This window comes from Leopardus geoffroyi, chromosome A2, assembly GCF_018350155.1.
Source record: "Leopardus geoffroyi isolate Oge1 chromosome A2, O.geoffroyi_Oge1_pat1.0, whole genome shotgun sequence".
NCBI classification, from domain to species: Eukaryota; Metazoa; Chordata; class Mammalia; order Carnivora; family Felidae; genus Leopardus; species Leopardus geoffroyi.
In genome coordinates, this window is record NC_059331.1 from 3,755,691 (window position 1) to 3,781,444 (window position 25,754).

Here is a 25,754-nt window from a genome sequence, read left to right on the forward strand (position 1 = left end):
GGAGCAGGTGGCCGGGCGGTCGCCCGGCCTTGGGGACAGGGTGTGTCCCGGGTGGCAAAGGTGGCCTGGACCTGAAGGTGTGGGAGGGGAAGGACTCTGACGGAGTCCCCAGCACTGTCACTGAATCAACCTGAGCCAAAGTGGAACCTGTCAGGTTCCCGTGGGAGACGGAGACAGGACGGCAGGGACCCAGGCTGGCCGACGCGTGGCTTCCGCAGAGGTCACGCAGCTGTCCGGGTGGGGCATGAGGGTGTGGGGGGTGTATTCCAGAAACGTCGATGGCTGGCCACAGGATGCCACGGCTTCTCCCGTCTCACTGGCTGGCGCCTGGTCACGTGGCTGCACTTTCGGCCGGGAAGCCTGAGAAACATCGTTCAGGTCCCTGTCCGGGGGGGGGGGGGGGGGGGGGGGGGAGTCTGGGGGAGGGGGGTGGGGAAGGGAGAGGGCTAGATGAGTCAGTTCACGTCCTCACCGAGTGCCCGCTCTGGGTCCAGCATGAACCCGGGATCGACGCCACCCGTCAGGACAGTTGCTGATGGCATGGCCCCATGCCCCCAGAGCAGGGCCAGGCGCGGTGGTGGCAGGAAGTCCGCATGACTGAGGGCTGAGGCCCGTAGGAAGAGACGCAGCCCGGCAGCCCGTGGAGAGGGCCCCCCTGGAGGGCGGGCGGGCGGCCGGGCCAGGGGCGTGGGGCTGGAGGGCCGGGCGGGCGAGAGGGTTCGTCCAGGCAGCCACGTCCCAGCAAGGTTCCTCTGGCCCAGAGGATGCATCAGCTGGGGGGCGGGCCCAGGCCGCGACGTGGGGGCTTTGGGCCGGCAGGTGTCCCCGCTGGGTGTCCCCGTCTTCTGTCTGCCGGCCGCTCGAGGGCCCAGACGTCGCTGGCCTGTCCCACGTCCCCACTGGCTTGGTCTGGCAGGAGCAGATGGGCCTTCACTCACTTCAGAGTCTTTTGTTCAGAGTCGCAAACAGCAGCGGCCGGCTTGTGCTGAGGGAGGCGGGATTTCTGCCGTAGGCGGCTCGAGTTCCGGCTCCCGGGCCGGAGCGCCAGGTGAGTCCCCTCTCTGCCCACCACTCCAGGAAACCGTCGGTTCTTCTCTTCAAACTGTCGTCGCTGAGCGCCTCCCACCCCGCAGCGTTCGGATCAGGAGCCCACTGAGCCTGTGACTGTGGGCGGGGTCCCCTCCCCCCACCGGGGTGGGAGCGGGGACGGCCTTCCTGGCCAGGATTCGCTTTCCCCGCCTGTTAGCTAGACGAGCCATCAGAGATTCGGGGTCTGCACACAGGGGCTGGTTTCCATGGCAAATTTCTATCATGCCAGCAGGGTTGCGGTGGGCAGATTTCAGCTCCTCTGAAAGGGAGATTCCTGCAAATCTGCGGGCAAGGAGAGAGAGAGTCTTTGTCAACTTTGCTCAAAACTCCGGCTAGGAGTGTGCTCCCCCTTCCCGGCACGGCAGCAGGAGGTGGGGAGCTCAGGGCCCCCTGTGGCCCGTCCTGCGGTCGCCAGGGGCCTCGCCCTCTGCGGGTGTGTGTGCGACGAAGGCACACACGTCCGGGGCGTCGGAAATCACTTCGACAGACCTCAGCCTCCCCGCGTTGATGATGTCCCGGCTGCTCGCGGCCCGTGGAGAGAGCCAGACTCCCAGCCACCTTCCCAGGTCCGACCCAGCTTGTCGCCGTGTCCTGGGCTCGTGCCGGTACGGGGCCGGGGAGGCCGACATCGGCCTCATTCCCCTCGGCCGCGTCCCTCCGCGTCCTGTCCTTGTTCCCTCGCTTCAAACCGCCCGTGTGCAAACACCAGCGCGTTGGGGGACCTCCCCGCTGCCGACGCACCTCCGGCCGGAGGAGTTTGGGGGCCGTGGGTGTGGGTGCAGCGGGAGGCCACCTCTGGCTCGGCTCGCTTTACGAGCGGACGTTCGGAGCGGTGCTCCGAGGGGGAGCCAGGGGTGCTCTGCGTTGGCCCCGCGTCCCCGCACCTCAGTCTCCCTTCTGGGCTCCACTCTCCGGCCTGCCGTTCAGAGCCTCACCTGAGAAGCCCCCCCCACCCTTTAAAACATCAAAAACACGCACGTGCCTTGGCAGTTTCAGTCCCATCATACGACAAAAATAATTCCCGGGTCTAAAATGAACCGGGGCTTGGGATCAGATGCCTCCACTTCAGCATTTAACGGCAGGCTCGACACCGCTCGCCTGGTTAACGCGGGCTGGCCGTGTGTGAGCTGGCCGGGGTCTCGGCTTCCCTGGCTCCCCCGGGGTGGGCTGGGAGCATCTGGGGGCCCAGGGCCCCGGGAGAGGCCCCGGCGAGCCCTCCCGCCTGCAGCACACCCTTGTCTCCCGCATCAGCGCCGCGGGCATCCCATCAGAGACGCCCTGTTTTCTCTGTCTGTCTCCTGCGTGCGTCTCAATAAAAACGTCATTATTTGAAATCCTTGACACTGCTCGCGCCAGGTACCGAATTCCATCGCCTTTTGTCCCGTAAAACGATCCATTAAAGATAAACCCACCGTGACTCAATGAGGTTCTTTCCTGGGAACAAGCCACCCTGGTCCTCTGCTGATCCTATCTCCCCGGCACGTGTTTGTGCTCGTCCTACAAAGGGGCTGCAGCGCCAGGACAAACGAGGGAGGCTGCCTCGCTGCCGAACGAGGCTCCTTGGAAGTCGAGATGGGACTTCTGGACGGTTCCAGCCACTCGCTCAGGGAGAGGCTGCGCAGTCCGGGCTGAGCTCCCTGGTGCAGCGGAGACCAGCTGGGGCTGCACGGGAGCCCCCCCGGGCCCGGAGTTGCACGTGTACCCTTTCTGTTCCGAGCGTCCGGGACAGCGTCCTCGTGCCCCTCCGTCCCTGCGTCAGCCCCCTGCAATCAGTGTCCCCGTCCAGGTAGCCTGGGCAGGCACGGGGACCCCAGGCTATCCGTCCCTAAAGGCCCTTTGCACGTCTTCCGCCTGTTTTAAGGGTAAGTCTGTCTGCCGAGTGCTTTTTTTTTTTTTAATTTTTTTTAATATTTCTTTATTTTTGAGAGACAGAGTGAGACAAAGTGAGACTGGGGGAGGGGCAGAGAGGGAGGGAGACACAGGATTGGAAACAGGCTCCAGGCTGTGAGCTGTCAGCACAGAGCCCGACGCGGGGCTCGAACCCACAGACTGTGAGATCATGACCTGAGCCGAAGTCGGACGCTCAACTGACTGAGCCACCCAGGCGCCCCATGCCGAGTGCGTTTTCTAACGTCTTTTATTTCTCTAGACTGATGTGTGGGGTGACCCCTGCCATCTGGCATGACTATTTTTTTTAATTAATTTATTTTGAGAGAGAGAGAGAGAGGGAGCGAGTGAGCAGGGAAGGGGAGGAGCAGACAGAGGGAGAGAGAGAATCCACGCAGGCTCCACGCTGTCGGCACAGAGCCCGACGTGGGGCTCGATCCCACGAACCGTGAGATCGTGACCTGAGCCGAAACCAGGAGTCGGACGCTTAGCTGACTGAGCCTCCCGGGTGCCCCTGGCGTGACTATTATTAATGCTGTTTTCACATTCCAACCATCACGATAAGGCCACCTTGCTCCCACCCGGCGTAGCGACCCCGCCACGCTTGTGTTGCAAAGTCAGTCGGTGCTGTCAGACCACAGCGTGGTCTCTTACCTCGTTTACTGAGGGACTAGCTCGTGGGTGAGGGAGCATCCTGATGGGTGTTTGTGGCTCTCCTGCCCCGGACGGAGGCTGCGAGCGGTCCCACTACCCCGCAGCGCCAGCTTCGCAGAGATGCGCGTCGGCTCCCCTGGGTCAGACTCTGCGAGTCCGTCAGTGGTGAGCACTCGCCCGGGTTTGCGTTCAACCTCCTCCGTGGCGGGGACCTCCTGCCTCGGGCCCACAGACAAGGGGCAGGGCGTACCTGGTGGGTTTCACGACGTGCTGTGAATGCCTTTCTGGTGCGGAGGACGGCTGGCTGTCCTCACGCTGAGCGTTCATTCTGCTCCCTGGCTGGACCGCCTCACTCCGTTGTTCACCAGCTGCTCTCCGCTCTCCCAAGGAGAAGACCGTGTTGTTTCAGAGAAAAGAGTGTCTCTTCCCTTCCGTTTACTGTCCTTGCGTCTTTTTCTTGACCTACGGCATCGGCTGGCGTCTGCTGTGGGAATGGACAACTTGCCCTTTCCGGAATGCCTCTCCTGCCTCATCGTGCACTGTGACCGTGGGGAGGTCCCTCTTAATCCTAGCTGGCTAAGAGCTTTAATACTGAATGCTTTGGAACTTTATGTAGATTTTTATTTGTTGGGCTGTTTTTGCAAGCCTTGGGGTAAAGGGTTGGTCTCCTAAGACGCTTCTGTGTCTGATTTTCTAATATATATATATATATTTTTTTAACATTTATTTATTTTTGAGACAGAGAGAGAGAGCATGAACGGGGGAGGGGCAGAGAGAGAGGGAGACACAGAATCGGAAGCGGGCTCCAGGCTCTGAGCCATCAGCCCAGAGCCAGATGCGGGGCTTGAACTCACAGACCGCGAGATCGTGACCTGAGCTGAAGTCGGACGCTTAACCGACTGAGCCACCCAGGCGCCCCTGATTTTCTAATATTTTACCTAGGACTTGGCAGCTATGTGACACTGGCCTATCATTTTCCTGTGTGTCTTTGTCCTGTGTTGGTGACTGCATTCCCCATTCATTCTTTCTTTCGAAAATATGCTGGATTCATAGGAGGAGTTATGTGCCATATGAACTTCCTGTCTGCTTGGTAACCGTAAGTGTAGGTGGGCACTGGCCGTTTAGTGTGGAAGTTTTGTGAGGCTCTCAGTAAAGCTGTCAGGGCCTGGTGCCTTTTCCAGAGGTGGTATCTGTAGGTTTCTGGTTCCTCTGAGATGCGCTCATCTTAACCTGTTGGATGCTTTGGTTTTGGGCCCAGAAGACCCTGAAGAGCCAAATGCATCTGTGGTCCTGAGCCCAGAAACTGGGGCAGGGACTGGGACTCACCACTCCCATGTCCACAGGGCTGGGGCATTGTTAATAGCTGTATCGAGGCATAACTTACGTGCCACACGTGAAATACTAGACACAGAAGTCACCTGATGCGCTTGGATGTCAGATGAGGGGTGACCACCATGACTGTGTTTGTCTGGGCCCTCCTGCTCCACTAACCAACTCAAAGACGGTGCCCCATTGGCCGGGAGGCTTGTGGGGAAGCCCGTTCTGTGACCGGGTCGTTCTGCTCGGCCTGCCCAGAGTGCGGGGCGGTATACTGGAACTGCCCGGCCAACGCGTGGCCAGAGAGGGTGCGGGCTGTGGGCCAAGACGGGCCTTTGTGTTTGAGGACGGCAGTAATGATGGCCTTTCCACATGTCCAGCATGCGGGTCCCTAGCAGGGCTGCTGGCATTGGGAGCCGCCGTGGCCTCCGGGGCTTGTGTGGACAGCTTGCTCGTGCCACGTGGCCTCCGACTTGACACGCGGTCTCAGCACTTCTAGTGGCCCCTGCCTTCTTGTTTCTGTTTCCATAATTATGGCATGTTAAACGGCCAGGGGCCTGTCTCCCCAGGCCTTGTGCACACACTGTGAAATTAACTTCCTCACCCTCCAACACGCGTCAGGCCGAGCTGACATTTCCAAAGGGCTCCTGGCTGGACCCCTGCTCTGGGCACACGTTCTTCAACAGCGAGGAAGGAGGGTGGGGAGATGAGCTTTCTCGTCACGGCACCTAATTGCCGGGAGCCTCGCGCAGTGGAAGCTGTCAGGCTGGGCGCTCGTCACCGGCAGAGTCACCAGAGTCTTGGGGAAGAAAGAAAGCATCACGGCGTCGCATGCCCTGACTCCAGAGCCAGACGGCTGCGGGCGGCACGGGGCCCCCAGCAGGTGCTGAGGGGCCTGGAGGGAAGGGCGGCTGGGGACTGGAGAGCCTCGGGTCCAGTGAGCCTTTTATCCTTGCAGGAGAGCATGCTGGGAGTTGCCTCATTACCATGGAAATGCTGCCCTCCCGGCAAGGGACCCCTGTCCACCTGTAACAGACCCCGCGGCCTGGGGCAGCCGGCGCGTTCGAGGAGACGAGGGGTGGCTGGCGGGCGGGCGCAGGTGCTCGCCTCTCTGGCCGGAGGGGCCTGCACGGCCCAGAGCCCTGCTACTCGTCCTCATCGTAACTAATGGCTCCCGAACAGGTCCCCGCTCTCCAAGACAGTCTGTGTTCCTCTTCGTGACACGCTCGTTTAATTTTTAACTCACAAGGCATTTGCTTATTTATTTTCATTGTTCTTGATAATAATTCTAAGCCATTAGAGGGGAAAATTATATTCAAAAATGCTGTTTCACACTTTATTTGTTTGATGATTTAGAGCGATAGAAAATAGCACATTTGCTGGCTTTTATAGTCTGATAATTATTCACATCCATCAAGCCATTCCAGGGGAATAAACAAAACACCAAGAAAATGACACTATTAATAGCATCCTCCGCGGCGGACAGGAAGACTTTCCCGGGCCGGTGAGTCAGTAAAACGGAAGTGGCCTGTCCCTGGGCCGGCCGGCGGGCCTGCCCGCGGAGGACACATTGCCTTTTAATTGCCCAGCTCTGTCTGGCCCCGAGAGCTGCCTGGCTGCCAGGCGGAGGCCTCTGCCCGCCCCAGCACCCTCGACCTGCCCGGTGTCACAAGCCCTGGAGTGTCTTTATCAGGCCCACGGAGTCTGTCGTGACCTGTGCCGGCAGAAGCCTCCTGACGTCTGGGGCCGTGCGGTGTTCCGCCTTGGACCCGGCCTGGCCTCAGTGAGGCTGGCAAGACATCCTGTCCTCTGGCCTCACCGTCAGAACAAGAACACTGAGCCGCGCGGTGCCCCTCTCCAGCACGCGTGTCCCTGACCCCCCTGTAGACAGGTCAGATCCTCCCCAACACCAGGCTGTGGGTCCTGGATGTGACTGCTCACCGCCCTGGACCCAGCCCCGTGGGCAGGTGTGTGGGTTTCAGCTTGGCCTTTTGGGGCGGCCGTGATGGACGGGGGTGCGTTGTCCACAAGCACCTCAAAGGGTGAACGGAGGACCAGGAAACCCCGGGAAGGCTGGGGGATGCCCACCTTCCCAGAGTGACCCATCCCGCCCCTCCTCGGACCCGGGCATCGCTTCCTTCTGAAACTCGCTCTCTGGACGTCGGGCTGGCCCTCACCATCGTGCCTGAAGTGTGTTCCTTCTGTTTGGTCGGTTGTTTGAACCGTGAAACGGCGGGCCAGTAATGGCCTTTCAACCGTTGCACATCACACGTCTTCCCTCCTCACCTGGGGGCCCGGTTCCTGGGGCCCTGGTCTCTCCTGTGTGCCTTTTTCCTAGTCTAGAAATGTCTTCTTTTCCCACCGAAGCCCCTGATGTTTGCAGACGGCTGCCTCTCCGAAAAGGGCGTCTGGCAAACGAGGCCTGAATTCGGCCTTCTCGGTAATTCCGCGGCATTAAGCCCGGAGTTATGGAGCCTGTCGAGTCCTGCTGCAGGGTCACCTGGGGTGGTTGCCAGGGATACCGCTCCGACAGCACCGACTTTTCCGTGACTTTCCGGTTTAGTGTTGTCCGGGATGACTTTGTGGGGAAGGTTCCAGAGCAGAGAGAGTGTGTGGAGGGGGTAGGGCTGGGGAAACATGGAGATAAAAACACCCCGTGGGACACTGTGGAGAAAGTTCCAGACGCCTGCCTGGCCGACCTCAGGTGCAGGACTCACCGTGGGCCCGAGGCTCGGCCAACGCCCCCCTCACACAGGCCCATGGCAGCTGCCAGACTGTCCCAGGCAAACGGGGGCTGCAGCCAGAGGCGCCCGAGCGGCCCCACGCTGGCCGCCGTACCTCCTGCGGCCTTCCCCGGGGCTCCCCTGGCCCCCGCACTCCCCGTGTCTGGTTCTGCTCGCCGGGCCCCAGTCGGCTCGCCCCCTCCCACCTCACTGGGTTCTGGGGATTGCTCTGCCCCCATGTTTGATCCCGGCTTCTCCAGATTCTTCCACCATGACAGGTGTGCCCCTGGGCCTCGCACCCTCCGGGCCCTACAGCTGGCCACCCGGACTGGACTGGGCCCGGGGAGGATGTCTGTCTGAGGACACCGTGCAGGAACGCTTTGCCACCGGGCGACGGGCCACTGCGTCCAGAGACTGGCCACTGGGCTTGCAGGCCGGCAGAGTGGATTGCTGTTGGCCGTGAAGTTTGACCTTGTGATGGGGATGGAGGTCCTGGGGAGCGAGACAAATTGCCCCCATGTTGGTGACCAATAAAACCGACTCTGTTTTATGGCCCCGAGAACTCGCTCGCTAATGGCCAGACAGATGCTCCTGCCTCGGGGGTTAGCGAACAAACACGCTCAACCCAGATAGCTGTGTTTCTTCCCTCCTCCTTTCCCTCCCAGAGCCGGGCCGAGGGGCAGCGAGGCCCCCACACGTGGCCGTGACGAGGGTGACACGGCTCTGCTCTGGGGGCCCCGTGGGGCCGGGGGGCTTCCCTCCGGGGACACGTGACCGTTGCTGTTGGGAGGCCAGGTCTGTAGCCAGCTCACCTGGGCCCCCACCGTGGAGGGCTCCCCAGGGCGCTGGCATGGAGAGAGGGCTCCGGGGGACCCTGCCGCCCACAGTGCCGGGATTCTCCCGGCCGTCGGAAGGCCCCAGTGTGTTTTAACAGACGCGCACCCGCCCCTCGCTCAGAGCCGTGTGTCGTAAAGCACCCACACCCCAGTTCTGCTCATCTCCCCTCAAAATCTGAGGCTTGCGTCTTGCCGAGCCCCCGAGGGTGGGCGGCGCTGGCGCCGGGGCTTCTCAGCATGCTGAGGCTGTCGTGCGTTGTTCCAGGCGGCGGGAGGGCAGCTCTCCCTTGGCCACTGGAGTCCAGAAGTCCCCGAGGCTGTCGGCTTCCCGTCCGCCAGTCCTTTCTAATCCCTCCAGGGGCTGTCTTCTCAGTGCTCAGCCCAGCGTCTTGCGGTCTGTACTTTCCGATAACAGAGGAGCCACGTTCCAACGTATTAAACTTTTAACATCCACCAGATTCAATTAATCTTATCTTTACAACTCCCAATTACAGGCGGTAATTAAGTGAAAGCAGCATTGTAGACTGGGGATATTGCATTAATCATCACAGCCTTGGAGTCATAAATTAGTTCCTCCCGTCCTCCGGCAAGTTCCCAGAAGGACTGGAATGGTTCATTTCCTTGTTTGGGGGGGACGTTAATCCCACAAAGGTGTTTTGGATTGGGATTAACTTTTGTCATCTTTATGTACGTGATACGAGGCTGTTTAAAAAAGAGTCACCTCATCTTTGTCCAGACCGTGGAAAGTTCTCCAGCAGCAGCAGCAGAATTGCAGGTCCTGTGCTGTCTCCGCAAGGGCCGTGCGCCGTGCCCAGAAATTGATTATTTTTGTCCGTCGGATCAGAGACGGCGTTATCTCCTACCCCCGCCCCCTTTTATTGTATTAAAAAGCAATAATAAATGTCTCGGTCGGAGTGGACTTAGCCCGCCACGGAGTCCGGGCCGGCTTCTGTGTCCTGTGTTGTTCCCATCCTGCGGCCCCCACTGTGAGTGTGGGCAGAGGGCGTGCCGCGCCCTGCGCCCCCCACATCCGACTCGTTCTAGAACGTGAGGCGTGCGGACGCAGCGTCTCTCCCCTCGGCACTGTGGACACGGGGCGGGTTGTTGTCCCCAGGGCGTCCCGGGCACTGGGCACGCTGAGTGGGATCCCTGGCCCCCCCCCACGCTCAATGCTAGGAGCCCCCCCAGTGTGACCACCACGGATGTCCCCAGACGTGGCCCCGTGACCCCTGGGGGCGAGGTCGCCACTGTCCTGGGGACTCATGTGCTCCCCGCCTCCTCCTCCGCGGGACAGACAGACGGCCTGTGCTCAGCACTTTTGTGGCGCGAAGGACCGACGTCCCGGTTCTGCCTGCCTTTGTTGAACGCGGAGCTTTTCGTCTTGCTGGGGTGGCCAGGGCGCTGTGTCAGCTGGGGCGGGCTCCTCGCACCCCCGCCGGCCCCCCCCCCCCCGACCGTGGCCGCTGCCTGCCGGGAACGGGTCCCAGGCGGGCCCCCCGCGCCAGCCTCCGCACACAGCATTAGCGGGTGTCACTCTCGTTTCATGTGTTGGCAAACTTGCACCTCACGTCTTTCTTGTTTATGACGGGGACTCAGCAATCTTTCAAACGTAGAACGTGTGAAACTAAAACTTACAAGTGGTGACAAACGGAGTCTCCTTCCTGAAGCTTCTTCCCCATCGGCTCCTGGTCCCGCGGCTGGGGGAGCGGGAGGCAGGGAGGTGACAGAGGGAGGCTGGGGGCCTTCCTGTTCCCCCCTCAGGCCCCCTGCTTGCTTTCTCATGTTCCACTCTCTGAGCCTCGTGGAGGCTTTGGTGGCTCTGACCCGTGCCGGCATGGGGCGGGTGCCATCACCGCCGTGGAGGGGCCCTCCCGCCCCACCCCTCCTCACTTCTGTGTGGGTCCCTCCCCCAGCACCCTCCCTGCTGCCCTTCACCCTTCTCACCGCGCCCGGTTGTGCTCTGTGCGCAGCCCGCATGTCTCCCCGAGGCCGTGACCGCAGCCCCGGGTCCCTCAAACGCTTGGTGGCCCGTGACCTCGCCTCTGACGTGCCTCCCTTCTCTCGTAGGTACGCCATCCCGCCGGAGCACGGCAAGCGCCTGGAGCGGCTGGCCATCGGTAGGTGTCTGCGCCCGCGGGCGGGGACCTGGGCCGAGGGCGGGGGTGGGGCGGGGGTGGGGGCTGGCCCCAGCGTCTCGGGTCGCGCTCCTTGTGTGAGTGTCCATCTCTGGGGGGCTGGCGTGCTATAAGGTGTCCCTGTCTGGTTTTCCATTCCCTTTCCCTCTCGTGACCACAGACCCTGCTCTGGGGTCTGTCGCTCTGTGAGTGACGCGCAGATGCCATTGCTCGGAGCGCTCTTTCCCGGCGTGTTAGCACGGAGCTGCGGGACATGACTGCAGGCTCCCGCGGGCCAGGGAGGGCGGCCGTGGTCTTTCGTCCCCTCCTGGCGCCTGGTACTACATGGCGCCCTCCTCTGGGCCTTCGGGTCTGTGTTCAGTCTGGAAAGTGAGACGTCCAGTTAGGAGCCCCTGCCCTGTGCCCCGCAGCCGCATGGTGACTGGGAGGGTGTTCGCCTGCGTGTGCTGGCCTGGGCCCGAGGGGGCCTCCTGGGAGGACGGGATTTGTCACGGTGAGTCCCCAGCTGTGTCCAGAGGGAGGGCACTGACGCCTCGGGGTAAAGGCAGGCCCTCGGGACACGGGATCCTTGGAGACAAGCCAGACACCGGGCTGGGTGACACTGAGGCCCCCGGCCACTGCGACAAAGGGGCTGGTGAGGTTTCTCGCTGCTCCCCGTCACGGCGCCCTGCTCTGTTCTGACGTCGGGTGGCCCCGAGTGCCTCCGAGGACATTAACAGACCCCGTTGGCCCAAAGCGTCTGGGCCTCGCCGGCAGGCAGCACCCAATAGTCGGGGCAGGTGGGGTGATGGCCCTGTGGTTCAGGAGCCCCCTCGAGACAGTGCGGGGCCGTCCCTCTGGGTGGCTGTGGCAGCAGCCTGCCCGCCCTCCCCTGGCAGCCAGGGGAACCTTCCAGAAGCCATCGCTCAGCATTGGCACAGCCTCCCCAACTTCCTGCTGGGTCCTTTGACCCCTCCTCTTGCCTCCCTCAGAGAGTGCCCGCCACCCTCTTCCCCTGCCCCGTTTGGCTTGAGAGACGGAAACGGTCGCTGTTTCTGAGAACTTCTGAGAACTGGCCACACCCGGAGCCGCACGTCTGTTCAGCAAACGCCTGCTGCACGGTTTCCCCCGAGGACAAGGACACAGGGAGGCTTGTCCCGGGAGTGAGGCCGGCCCCGCGGCCGAGCGTGCAGCCAGGCTCACGTTTCCGCTGGAGACCCGGACCCGGCCTTCCCGGGCTGGAGCCTGCTGTCGGGAACACGCGTGTCACCCTCGAAATGCCAGTTACCGCCCTGGCAGAGAGTGGTTTCTCTTCCTTCTTAACATCTCAGGTGACGCCCAAATGAAATGCTTTCCCTGCGCACTGTTTTAAACATAAGTTGGAAACACAAATACTAATTGGAAAACACGAGTTGAGAAATGTCTTTCTTGTTTTCTTGTGCTGTTGCTGTTGTGACAAATCACTCCCGAGTCGGTGGCTCCAAGCAGCACGATTCTCTCAGCTTTGCTGTGAACCTGGAATTGCTCTAAAACAGCCCTAGTTAAACGCACACACTTAACTCCCTCACGTTTGGGGCTCAGGGGTCTGTCTGACCCGGGCCTCGGGCTTGGGCTGCCCGGGCTCCTGCCTCCAGAGACGCCGGCTTCAGCCTGTGTCCCTGTCTGTGGTCACGTGCTCTCCCCTCTGCGGTCAGGGCCTCCCTCTGCCTCCCTCCCGTGGAGACCCTGTGGTGACCCGGGGGTCGCCCCCATCCTGGGCTCCTGCACATAATCCCTCCTGTGGAGCCCCTGCCACGCGGAAGGCACCACAGTCACAGGTACTGGGGAGCAGGACGTAGACATCTCGGGGGGCCACCGTGGGGCCTCCCACACCTACACAGCCATGGAAGAAGCCGCCACGGAGCGATCCGCACGGGCGGCCTCCGGTGACCACAGCCCGGCCCGGTTTTCCGATGGATTCTGCAGTCATGCCCGACCCCTTCTTCCTCTCTGTGCCTTTTCCACTAGACAAGTTTTGGGTGATCTGAATGCCCCCCAGAAAAGCTAGACACGGGATCCCGTGGGACCATGGCCACTCTCCCTGGAGCCCGGCCGACTCCCCATGTCCTTCTCGCGCCAGGGCCCTGCTGCCCGGGAACCTGTCTCGGGGCGTGCGGGAGGCACAGTGGCTGGGACAGGTCGGCCAGGAGCCGCAGGCCTCTGGGAGCCTCCCCACGTTGCTTTGTGACCGGTGTGGACTGGTCTGGCCTGGGGGAGGGCTGGCTTCGCGCTTCCCCTGCGCCCCTCCGCAGAGGGAGGGCGGGAGAGGTTCTAGGGCAAGTGAGTCACTGCCCTCCTCGGTGTCCCTTCTAAACTTTTTTGGGGGCACGCGTCACAGGCTCCATTATTGAGATGGATGGAATGAGTTTGCGATGAATATGGAAAATGAATAGCCGAGCTCCAAATGGGCTCGCTGGGAGAGTCGTGGAGCCCACGGAGAGAGCATTAATGTGTTGGCGCGTTATTGGTGCTAATCACTTAAAATGTGTGCCTTTATTAGAGCTTTAATGAGAGCCACTTAAACTGTGCATTAAAAAGAACTGCAGAGAGGCCGCGGGCCGGGCGGCAGGGGCCATAACTCTAATTGAAACGCTTTTAGCACAGAGGAAAGTTGCTGGATTCAGTAATCCCTCGCACTTTCCGGAACCTGGCAGTCGTGTCCTGGCTGGCGGGTGCCCCACCCCCCACCCCCGACACCGTGACTCTGTCACTTGGAAGCCCTCCTGCCCCAGCAGGTGTGTGGGGGGGGTGGGGGTGGGGCCGAGCGCTGGCTCACGGCATGCACGCACGTGGGAGTGTGCCCTCTTTGGCGACCCATGGGGACGTGCGCTGGCCTGGAGGCTGGGGGCCCGAGGTCTGGGTCGGCTCCCGGCAGGATCCCTGGGTGGGCCGGCTGTGCCTGGGGGACAGTCCTGGAGGGAGCGGGACCTTGAGAACCCGTCCTGCACCTCACCGAGACTGTGCCGTCTCTCGGTCGTGGTTTGGGTGAGAGGCCCAGGACCTTTGCGTGGGATCCCGGGGCCGGCTTTCCTTTAACTGCTAGACCTACGTGTCATTGATTTGGGCCCACTGGTGACTTGGAAAGGTCAACTGATGGTGTGACTTCTGTACGTTTACAAACGTCGCTTTACGTGTTTTTAAGTTTATTTATTTTGAGAAGGGGTTGGAGGGGCCAAGAGAGAAGGAGAGAGAGAGAGAGTCCCCAGCAGGCTTTGCGCTGTCGGCACGGAGCCTGACGCGGGGCTCAAACGAATAAACCGGGAGATCGTGGCCTGAGCGGAAACCAAGAGTCGTCGGGTGGTTAACCGACGGAGCCGCCCAGGCGCCCCTGCACACGTTGTTATAAACCGGTTGTGTGGCATTCGGGGAGACAGAAAGCGTCCCCGGGCGGGAAGTCAGACCCCCTCGTGTGTCACAGACGGTCAGGGGTGGACGCAGCCGCAGGCCGGGTCGGGTTGTTCGGCCCTTTTCCCGCCAGACTGAGGGCCTCAGAGGGCCAGTCGGCAGCTGGAGCCTCTGTCTCCTCGCCTGCCGTGGGGACCGTGTGTGCGAAGAGCCCAGGCAGAGCCCGTGCCCGCGCTGAGGCCTTCCTTCCTCTTTGTCGGTGACTTGCTTGTGTGGGGGGCACGGCCCGTGACTTCCGGTGTGAGCGCGTCCTTCCCGCGTCCCATCTCCCCGGCTACACCAACGCACTGGCTGAGCGACGGACTGCGCCCGTGCGATGCGGCACGGGTTTTATTTGGGGGGTGCTCAGGGGGGAGGCCCGCACCCCATCTGTGACTTGGGGGGCGCGCTGTGTTGCACAGCTGGCCCATCCTGGGCTCTGGGCTCGCTGACTGGGGGTCTGAGGGGCTGCCTTCCCGGCCACCAGCAGAGCACGTGGCTTTGCGACGAGGTCCTGTGCGTTTCATTCCCTCGGAGCCGGGGGGCACCACACCCCGTGCCTGATTGGGGGAAGGCGCCGCCCGCAGAGAGGCCTTCCCAGCGCCACCCGTCAGGCTGACACCCATCTTTTCTGCTCTAGGGTTCTTCCCCGGGAGCTCCCAGGGCTGTGACGCCTTCCTGCGGCACAAGATGACCCTCATCTCGCCCATCATCCTCAAGAAGTACGGGATCCCGTTCAGCCGGGTACGTGGGTGCTGCTGGGGCTGTGGCCCAGGAACCACCAACGTCCCGGGAAACTGGCTTCTCACCCCTCAAGAAGGTTCTAGAGCACTGGCAAGCCAGAGGAGAGTGGGTTGGCTGGGCTGGGCTGTGGTGGGGGGTGAGGATAGAAGAGGGGGGAGTCGAGTGGGGCCTCGCCTTTGCCTCCCAGCCCCTCGCAGACCCAGTCCCTTGTCTGGTGGGGCTGGCAGCTGCCAGCAGGGCCCTGCAGGGTCAGGGTGGCAGGGGAGGGGCGGCTCCTGCCAGCTTCCCAGGAAGCCCCCGGAGAACCGGGCAGGCCTCTCCGCGCCCCCAGACGCCCCAGCTTGGCCCCGATCTCTGGCCCCACCCCGTGGCCCACTGCAGACATCCTTTGAGAGAAGGAGTACCTGTTTGGAAATGATCTATCTGGCTCTCCCGCGGCACGAAGACTGTGAACTCATTCAATTTACTGCTCCAGGGGCCGCTCCGCTCGTCCGGGAAAGCCTGTGATGCATGAGGCCTGAGGCTGGGGAATCTGGGTGGCTGGCGGGGACCCTGCGGGGGAGGGGTGGGGGAAGGGGGAGGCTGGGCCTTTGTCCGGGGCTCTGCCCGGGGGTGGGGCGCTTCCCCACAGACAGGCCTCGTGGACAGGATCGGACAGGATCGGCCAGGCCCGGCTCCCCGAGGGGGACGTGCCTGCAACCTTCCGGGCAGCCTCTGGGCTGGGCACCGAGGGCCAACCGGAGAGGAAGAGGCTCCCGAGGGTCTGATTCCTGAAGGCCTCCCTACGAGAGGAGAGCGTTTGTCAGGCGCGGGGGCGAGTTGTGCGATCGGGACCCTCGCGCTGCATTCTTGCCGCGAGTGTCAGCGAGTCGGAAATCACTTCTGACATTTCAATCAAACCGCCTGCAGCCGTAGTGCTCAGGTCGGGGATTCGCTCTCGCTGTCGGGCTCGTCCATCAGACAGCAGGACGTTCTGCTGGGAGAGACACAGGGCTTCCGTGCCTTCCGCTCCTCCCCTCCTGGTTCCAGCGCCCCGGCTGCCAGGAGAACAGACACGGCCTTGCTGGCGGAAGTGAGAAGGGTGTGCTTTCCCGCGGTCTGTGGAGAACGACCTCCCGGGCGCCGCTTCCTAGAGGGAGATGCCGGTCGGAGGGGTGGGCTGGCGGGGGCACCCTCCCGTCTCCCGCGTCGCTGCCCACGTGGGCACTGCACTTTGTGTACGGAAGGCGGGGCCGCTGGCCTCAGAGGCCCCGCTCCCCTCACCCCTGCCCGGCCGTCTGCGGGGCCTGCGGGGCGAAGGCCGCGGCCGGGCCAGCAGGGAGCGGCGTCGGGCTCCAGATGAATGCCCCGTCTGGGTCCTCATCTGAATTCCTGGCAGCCCTGGGGGGAGGGCCTCCCGCCCTCTGCTTATAAATCTTCGTAATGGTATTTACTTCTGGAAGAAAAAGCAGATCAATAGCAGAGCTTTTTAATAATTAAAAGTGTGTATTTCTGTAATCTGCCACGGACTTCCTCATTTATTCTGCGAGAGCTCGAGGAAGCAGCTGAATTCAGGCTTTCTCCATGACTGGCGTCTGGGGCTGGCGTTCCCTTCACGGCTTGCATCCATCATCCCAAGTGCTTTCTAATTTATCGTCGGGATAACGTTGACGGCTGTGACATGGAGGACAGACACTGCGGGCTCGAGATGAAGCCACCAGGATGTAGAGTTGGGTGACAGGAACATAATTTCCTTGCCATCCTCACGGAGCGCATCTGTTCTGGGCCTTGGTCTGTGGAGGGGTCGGCAGGGAGAGCGGGCTCTAAAGTCTGCCCGAGGCACCTGCCCGCACCGGGCTCCCAGAGCCCTGCCTCCCAGGGACCCTGCAGTGAGCCCCCCCCCCCCCACCATGGGGCTCCCAGCCTGTGCCAGGCCCCATGCCTCCTGCTGGAGGGAGGGAGGAGAGCAGGCGAGGACCCTTGGAGGAAGAGGGGGATGGTGCCGTCCAAGGTCAGCTCAAAAACGATAAGAAAATCAGTAATCACATTCTAAAAGAAAAAAAAAATTCTACATTATGATTTTATTTGCAACCCGTTTCACGCGATCCCGTGACAGGAGCCAGCCCAGAGAATCCTTGCTGTGGACGGGGGTTGCTGGGGCCCTGGGGACCCTGGGTGTTCTCTCTCCGCCCCCGTCTCCCGCCGTGTGTGCGCTCCATCCCCCACATGCCTGTCACTTGGACAGGAATTTAAAAATATAACTTAATGCACGCTGACTTCCCTTGATTGGTGCAATTCATTACTTGAAAAGAAAAATACCTTCGTGTTCTTAAGGACTGGCTTTTCTCCAGGCTGTGTCGGCTTTGATGGATTTTTGACGCTGTGGTTGGCTTCTGGAAGTCTCCCGCCCCCCATCTCCCGCCTGCCCCCACCCCCTCAGGGCTCGACTTCTTATGGGCTACTTAAACGAATCCAGCAAGTTTAGTATTCATCTCTCTGGAGGAATAAATAAAGATTAGCAAGCTTGAGCACTCCTCCAAAGCCACAGTAGAAAGATGAACAGCCGGGTAAGTGGGGGCAGAAGGAGACACTTTGCAGAAGGGGACAGACGCACCCGTCCACCTCGGGGAGAGGCGACCGAAGCCTGGAGATGCTGCGGCCCACCCGCAGGCGCGGCGAAAATCCGCACTCCCACCACCGGCAGCAGGGACGCAGAACAGGCGGCCGCTGCAGAAAACCCGCCGGGCAGCTGCCTGGGACCCTCCACCTCCTGCCCCCCGGAGACCCCGCAGGAACACAAGCACCACGTCTGTCCGTCCGTCCGTGTGCGCAGCCTGGAGCACAGCGCCCCCTGCAGCCGTACTCTCCAGAGCCCCGCACCAGAAACAGCCCAGCAAGGGGAGCCGATGAGCAGACAGTGACGCGGCCGCACGACGGAATACCCTTGGGGACCGGGAGGGGTCCGAGGGCCTCGAAGACGCACCGAGGACAGAATCAGACACAGGAGCGCAGTCCGAGCGAGGGCGTTGAATGAAACCCTAGAAAGAGACGTACCCCCCGGTAACAGAGGCACGTCTCCCAGGCTGGGGATCGCGGGCGGCAGGGGGCTGCCCGGCGTGGTCCATTCCTGTGTGGGGTGCTGGTTACTCAGAACTCCAGATGACCTGTAACCACTCGGACTCTACATTGTCACTCCCTCGCCGCCAGCCTCGGTTTCCACATCCGTGGATTGGGTCACCAGCCCCGCCTGTCGTGTTCCGGGACAGTGAGAGAGAATGGTACTCACGGAGTGGGGCCAGGGGTGCGGCTGCGGCCCCCACCTTTTTCCTCCAGGCCTGGGAGTGGAGGTTCCAGAAGCCTGTCTGGGCTCATTGTGGGCCCTCTCGCCCGTCACTCACACCCAGCTCCTTGGTTTGGGGTCTGTTTGAGAGATCGGATCAGACCATTTGAATAGTCTAGAAACATCAGCTCATGTGACAGAGTTCCGACCTTGACGTTGTGTCCTTACAACATGCTTATAACGTGTTAAATAACATGTTTCTCACTTGGAAGGAGCCACCTCCTGGGATATGAGGGACGGACCCTGTCTTATGACGGCCAGAAGACTCGGGTCATTTTCCAGGAATGTTTTTATGCATGCAGCTGGATGTTTTTTCCTCACAAGGGCTAGAAAGACCCTGTACTTTGAGGACGCCCTGTCCTGTGCTCGAAGGGTTCTGCGGCTGCGGCCAGTGCTGTCTGCACCTCCTCACCAGTCCCCGATGCTGTATCAGAACGTGGACGGCAGACGGGACGCGGCCACCTGCCTCCAGACCAGGAGACCCCTTCCCTCCCTGCAGCCGAGAGCGCCCAGAGGCATAGCATTGAAGAGCCCCGTGTGTCTAGAGGGTGTCTTTTTTTTTTTAAGACTCTTTATTTATTTTGAGAGAGAGTGCTAGTGGGGGAGGGGCAGAGAGAGAGGGAGGGAGAAAGAGCCCAGCACAGGGCTCGATCCCACGAACCTTGAGATCATGACCTGAGCTGAAACCAAGAGTCGGACACTCAACCGACTGAGCCCCCCAGGCGTCTGCCCCGCAAAAAACAGAGCGCCTGTCACCTTGGGGTACGTCACCCTGGGCTCCGGTGCGCGGCGGGCCACGGCAGAGCTCTCCTGCTGGCCACGGCCATGCCTGCTGTATAAACCGTGTGGGAGATCGGCTGGGGCCCGTGCAGTGGGGCTGCCCTCCACCGGGCAGACTCCCACTCGCTCCTGACGTCGGGGCTCCCTGGCGCTTGCTGGGAAGTCCTTGATCCCACGTGCCCCTGCTGTACTTGGCGGTGGCTCCTGGTGGCCTCGGCCACCAGCCTGGCCTGGGCCAGCGTTGCTTCTGGTAGGTGAGCCGAGCGGCGAATGCCGTTCCTAACTCGGCCTCGCCCCTCAGCTGCTGGCTCCCCACTCACCTGTCCCTTTCCCCCCTCAGATCACGCAGGAGGCCGGGGAGTTCATGATCACGTTCCCCTACGGCTACCACGCCGGGTTCAATCACGGGTTCAACTGCGCGGAATCTACCAACTTCGCCACCCTGCGGTGGATCGATTACGGCAAGGTGGCCACTCAGGTAAGTGCCCGCAGGCCCCGTGACAGGGTCCACGCGGCGGTCGGCCCCCCTCAGCCTGCCCCCTCGGACCGGGGCCCCTGCAGCCTCTGTTTCTACTCGGCGGGGCCTGGCCTCTCCATCCGGGTCTGTTTCCGGGATCCTCCGGGAACTCCTCCCCAGCACGTTCCTCGCCTGGAACGGACAGGGAGGCGGCAGGGGGCAGGTGGGCGGGTGGGTGGGTGTCCGCCTGGAGCCTGGGACCTGTGGCCGAGGGCTTTCCCTCCTGGCAGACTCTACTGTCTGGGCCCGAGGACTTCCTGGTGGTCTGGGCTGTGCATGGAGGTCACCGGGGGACAGGAACACTCCTCTGATTCTCCTCCCGGGAATTTCCTGCTCTGTTGTAAGAGGGCCGGTTACTGGCCGACAGATTTGACGTCTGAACTGAGTTCTTGTTCCCAAATGCCCTTGGCTCCGCACGTACCCGTCTGTGTGGTTTTCATTGACAGCTCGAAGGGTGGCAGGTTTCTGGGAGCTGCCGGGCACAGGGTGGGCTCGTGTCTACCTCCCTCCCTCCCTCCACTCGCTCCCTAGGCTCCCTCTGGAGTCCGAGACGGCTCTGGGGGCCCGGCGATGGGATGTACACATCCCAGACCCCTAGTCCAGACCCCTAGTTAGTGGGGGGTTGGAGCCTAGGAGGCAGCAAGGAGGGGCTGGTGGTGGGCACACAGCTGCTTGGACCAAGGGCCTTCCTCCCAGGACTGCCACCGAGGCCCGAGGCCCCTGTCCCGGCCTCAGCACAAGATGGCAGTCTTCCCGTCAGGCTGGGCTCGGGCTTTGGCCCAGGGTTTTGGCCCCTCCGGCCTCTGCCCACTGCAGACGGACCCGGTTACTCATGGCTCCCTAGTGCTGGGGGCACCCGGCACAGGAGAGCCCCCTCTGGCGAGGCCAATGCGGCGTGAAAATGGGGTGCGTCCCGCCAGGCTCCCAAGTGGGAGCCTGGGGGCTCCCCCGAGGAATTGCTTTTGGCTGCTTCCGAGTCAGGGCCCGGGACCAGGGCAGACGGTGCGTTTCCCACCAGATCCAGAAGTGGGGACCCGGCGGTGATGAGTGCGTGGCGGCTGGCCGCGTGTGGGTGTCGTGGCCGCGAGCCGAGAGTGTAACACGCACGCTGTCCGAGGTTCTGCGTAACAAGGGGCGTGAAATGTTGCCTGAGTACTTGGTAGTGCTGCTTATGTAGGCTGTGTTTTTAGATAGATTGGGTGAAACGAAATGTTAAAGTGAACGTCACCTGTTCCTTTTTACCGTTTGACCGTGGAGACCAGACAAACGAAGATCGCATAGGTGGCTGGCGTTCTGTTTCTGGCGGGCAGCTCGGGTCTCGACGAACTGGCTAACCTTTATTCTTCTAACTACCCGTGTCCCTAGCTCCACTGTTGGAGTGCGGTTTGGAAAAGGACGCAGGCTTTGTTGGAAGGAGGCTGGAGAGGCGCTCTGGGGGTTTAAGTGTCGGGATTTTTAGCGGCGGGGGAGGATGTCTCTGGCAGAGACGCTGGCTTCGCTCAAAGAGGAGACGTGTAAAGGAGCCATCGAACGTCCCGGGTGGGGGTGTGGTTCTGCGTGGACGACCACAGGCCGCTGTGGGTGGTGAGAGGAAGCTCGGAGAATTCCAGGGGCCCGTGCGCAGAGCCCCTGCCGCGGCGTGAGCCGCGATTGAGTCGTAAGGTCTGGACGAGATCGCAGGCTTGTCCTGGAGGTGCTGTCAGAGCCGAAGCCGCAGTGGGGCCGGCAGGGACTGCCCGGATATTAAAAGCAATCTTGGGTTCAGCCGTGTGTTCACAAACAAGTGACATTTGGGAAGTGCCGTCTTAGATTGGGCCTCCACGCTTACATTGCCGGGCGGCGTAGCGTGAAATTACCAAACAAGTGGAGCGCGGTGCTCCGCGCGAGCCGGGGTTCGGGGGCGGCCGGACCCCGTGCCGGGCTCCCTCGCGGGGCCACCCCAGCTGCCCGGTCCTGTGGCGGGAAGGCGGGGGGGTTCCCTCGGGAGCGGCCCTTGGCCGTGGCGCGGCAGGCCCTGCCGTCCGGGACGTCAGCTTCCGGCCAGGGGATGGGGGCGGCAGTTTCGGCCTCCTGCAAGCCTCGCGGCCCCGTAAAGAGTCCAGTCCAGGCAGGAGAGGCGGCTGGCCGTACGGATGACCGCCGAGGCATGTCCGAGGCAGGACCTGGGAGGGGCAGGGAGGTTGTTCGGGTCAGATGGTTCTTGGGGACCTGCTACGTCCTTGGCCGCACTTTAGGGAATGGAGCGTGGGGCTGGGGGAGGATTCTAGCATGATTTTCCTCAGCCAGGGCTTCTCCCTGCCGGCCTGAGCTGCCCACCCCCATCTCTGCTTGGGCCAGTTCCTTCCAACACCTTCCTCAGACCCCAGGGAGAAGCGTTCCCATTTTCCAGATTTTAGAGACTTTTCACTTGGTTCTCAGGTTGTTCCTTTTCTCCCAGGCTCCCTCCGTGCTGGTGCATGAGAAGCCCAGCTCTCGGGCTTGGCTGGCCTCTGTCAGTGTCAGGAATTCGTGTGCTTTCTCCTTCTAGAAGAGGGGTCTGCAAACCCGGTCCCACAGGCCAAATTTGGCAGGCTGTTTTTGCGTGGTCTGCAACCTGAGAACGGTTTTTACATTTTTCTAGAGAGTCGTGCAAGAAAAAAAAACAACAAACCCAAAAAACAAAAAAAGTCACAAGAAGAATATACAGCACACCAGTTCGATGAAACCCAGATTTCTGGTTTATAAATAAAGTTTTATTGGCACCCAGCCACGCCCATTCGTTGACACGCTGTCTCTGGCTGCTTCCGTCTGTGACGGCGGAGTTGGGCAGTTGTGACCGAGACCACCTGGCCTGCAGAACTGAAGGCCGTCGCCTCCTGGCCGTTGAAGAGGAGTGAGCTGTCCCTGGTCTCGAGGATCGATGGTGCGGGCGGGCCCTAGCCTTTCCTGCCAGCACCGGCTCCTGCCCATCAGGTCTGACCCATTGCCTCCTGCGCCCTTTCCCAGCCCCCAGGGTCTCTGGCGTCAGAGGGGCTCCCCTCTCAAGCAGGCTGGCCTCCCCGCCCTGAGCTCCACACCCAGCACCGCGGCGGCTGCCTCGAGAGCTTCTGGATGGGCCGAGGAGGGGGCTGGTGGGCACGGGGAGATGACCTCCGGAAGAGCGTCACTGACCGGACCTCCCGTGGCGGAGCAGGAGACCCAGACCTCCTTTGGGTGCTGGTCGGCCCCCGCGGGCCAGACGGGCTCCCAGGTTCCTCCGGGCGGGAAAACCCCAGAGGGAGCCCAGACTTTGCAGCCTCTTGCCAGAGAGCTCTAGGAGGGAGCTCCCCCGGGCCTCGCGGCCAAGGTCCGCTCTCTGGCCTGGTCGTCAGTTGGCGGTACTCACGCTGAAGCACCCCTGCTCCCCCCTGCCCACCCGTCGGAAGGTTGAGCTGCCCTGGGTCCAGCTTCGAGTCGACGTGGTGTTTCGGTGTCTGCCGTCCTCCGTGGTCTTCCTTCCTGAGCCGCTTGGCTGGCGCTAACGTTTTCCACCCATCGGCCTCCAGGAGGAGAGCCGCGAGGACTCCCGGGACCCTCCCGGGCCAGCGCTGTGGGGGGGACGGGCAGGAAGACGCCGCCTGCCTCTGTGTCCCATCCTCCTGCCAGTTTGTGGATCGCGCAGCCCCATCACCGAGGCCCCTCGCTTCCCTGGCTTCCGGTCTCACGGGCGCAGGACGGGGCCTCCTTCTGGGCCGGAGGGTAGAGGGGGATGGCCCCCACCCACTGCACTGCCAGCAACGAGCGGCCAGGGTTTTGTGTAATTAAGGAGAACGCAGCTGGGGGGCCAGGGCCAGCGGAGACCGTGGAGTCCCTAAGGGTCAGGGCCGGGACTCCGAGGAGGGAGCAGCGATGACAGGGACGGGGCTGGGGGGACTTCCTGCCCGCTCCACCCGCCCCGGCGAGGCGGAAGGACGGGCCGGGCACTTTGAGGGAAACATTCGTAACCCTGCTCTATGGATGGATGGGCGGGGTGGGGGCGGGGGTTGCCCGAACATGGTTAGATGTTAGCTGGACGTGGTGGAGTTCGGGTCCCTCGAAAACGTACGCTCTCAACGTGTTTCTTTTTCCTTCCTTCCTTCCTTCCTTCCTTTCCAACTTTTTTTTTTTGGAAAAACAAGCGTAGCTTTCCAGGGAGGGGGGAGTGGTCTTGCCTTTCCTGGGTGCTTCCTCCGTAAATGCCCTGCAGCCGCTGGAGGGGCAAGGTTGGGCTGTTTGTCATCGTGTTCCCGGTGGTTCTCTTGGTTTGTTTCATAAACGGGAATTAGACACCAACCTGGGTCGCTCGAGCCCCAGCTTCCTTTCTCCCCTGCCAGATCCGAAACAAGGGGAGCCTGGAAAGGTACGTGCCAGACTCAGCATCCTGAGCGCTGCTGTGCTGAGGGTCCCGGAGGGAGCTGCACCTACAGGGGGAGGGTGACAGGTGGACGGGGGGCCCCGGGGACCCCAGGACACTACGGGGCCTGCGTGCGGAGTGAGTGTGGGGCCTGTCCCCCACCCCCCCCCACCCCCACCCTTCCCGGGTCACACGCAACCCTTGCCGCGTCTGTTTTGAGCCCTGCCCTTCCTCGGCCGGACCCCTCCGCGGAGGTAGCACTGTCTCCCCTTTCCTTCCGTCTCTCTTCTTTTCTGTCTCCGTCTTCAGCTTTACCGATGGCACCACCCTGCCTCAAGGTGACTCTGAACCTCGCAACCTCGCGAGGACCAGAGAGGTGAAGTGACTTTGCCAAGGTCACGGCAGCAAGCGGGCCAGGCCCAGAACGCCCGCTCCCTTCCCGTCTCCCTCCCCCGCTTGGAGGCGTGCGCCTGTTGAGGGACCCCCTCCCCACCCGAGGGCGTCTCTACAGGCTGGTGGCCTCCTCCTGGCTGGGGTCCGGGGCTCGGCGGGGGCGGCAGAGTCGCCTCCCGAGGCCTGTGCTCCATTTCTAAGGACGGAATTCCCTGGGCACGTGCTCAGACGGGCAGGCTTTGTAGTGGGATTGCTGTCGGGGGAGATCAGAGGGGTGCACCAGCTTCACTCGGAGAAGATAAACACGCCCGCACCAGCCCTTCCAGGCCTGAGCTCGAATTAGCCCCACGGGGCCGCACGCCACGTTGGATTAGCTCAGCGCAGCCCCGACTGCCCCCGCGGTGGGCGGCACTGGGCGAGGCCTGGCAAGGGGCTCTCTCCCCCACTGAGGTGGTGCCGGCATCGCAGACCGCCCCACGAGGCAGGTGCCCAAGTTGACTTCAGATGAAACAGAGCGAGAGAGATTTAGAACCCGTTTTGAACGGCCGGGAGCCTGGGTGCGCTGAACTGGGTTTCCGCCAGCTGTCTGGGCCACCCGCCTGCCGAGAGCTCAGCTTCCCCGGGAACTGTCGGCTCCCCCCAGAAGCATCTAGCGGGGGAGCGGCTTCTGTGGAGTGTGGAAGAGGGGAGAGGGCCCCCGGGCCCCCCAGATGCACTGCATACAGGGGGAGGGGCCTCTTCTGAAGCCCCGGCCGGGGACGCCTTCGTCTGCGTTACCGTAAGCCGTGGCCCGCCTTGCGTAGATCGGGCGCCTTCTGTGTGGGGAGCATGCCGTCTGCTGCAGCAATTATCCAGGAGCCCGAGGGGAGGTGGCAGGAGGCAGGGCCGGGGCGAGGGTGGGGGCGTGAGGAAGAGGGCCGGAGCGGGCAGCCGCCACCCGCCCGGGCTGGAGGTGGGGCCGGGCACCAGCCCTTCTGCACCTCGCTGCCCCTGTGATTTATGGCCCCAGACAGGCAGGTGCGCGGGGCTCACGGAAAAGTGCTGTGTGAGATACGTTTTTCCCTCGCTCTTTCCCCGGGGCTTCCTGTCCCTCTCTCGTCTTCCCGGTGCAGAAGTTCTGGGTGTTGGAGTCCCGCGGTAGCTCGGGACGGCCCCCAGGCCTCTCGGTCGTCTCTCGTCTCGTTTCGGATTCGACCGCGAATGGCGTCCTCTGTGGCCTTTGTCGGTGTGGTGGGAGTGTTCTGGGGAAGCACGCCTGGCACTGAGCGCCCAGTCTGTTAGTATCACCGTGTTGGTCGTTGGCATTAGCAGGCTGGAATGGGAGACAGGAGGCCCCGGGCTGCAGACAGACAGGAAGACTCTCCGGGCCGTCCTGGTGGGCCAAGGTCACCCAGGTGGGCCCCAGAGAGGACAGCGACAGGTGAGGTTTCCTTTGTAGAGAAAGGGGAAGAGGTGTGCCACTGGAGCCCCGGCCTCGCCGGGGCCGCGTTGTGCTGGGTCCAAGGCCAGCGACCTTGCCGGCCCGGCTGGCTGTGGGGCGTGCGGGAAGCAGCCCCCGGTCGCGGACCGAGGGGAGCCCCGGGAGCCATGCACCTAATTGTTTTGTT

General features: G+C 62.2%; 1 protein-coding gene across 14 annotated transcripts in view; it reads left to right on the top strand.

Annotated features, from left to right (window-relative positions):
- The window catches only part of KDM4B (lysine demethylase 4B), a 134,126-nt gene that overhangs the window by 67,212 nt on the left and 41,160 nt on the right, over positions 1-25,754 (top strand). For all 14 annotated transcript variants that reach the window (XR_006715605.1, XM_045491627.1, XM_045491629.1 and 11 more), the window contains 3 exons: positions 10,574-10,623; positions 14,684-14,787; positions 19,227-19,364. Coding sequence is in view for 13 of the 14 variants with exons in the window: in XM_045491627.1 (XP_045347583.1) it covers positions 10,574-10,623; positions 14,684-14,787; positions 19,227-19,364 (292 nt within the window). In the remaining variant the exon portion in view is untranslated. The remainder of the gene's footprint in view (positions 1-10,573; positions 10,624-14,683; positions 14,788-19,226; positions 19,365-25,754) is intronic.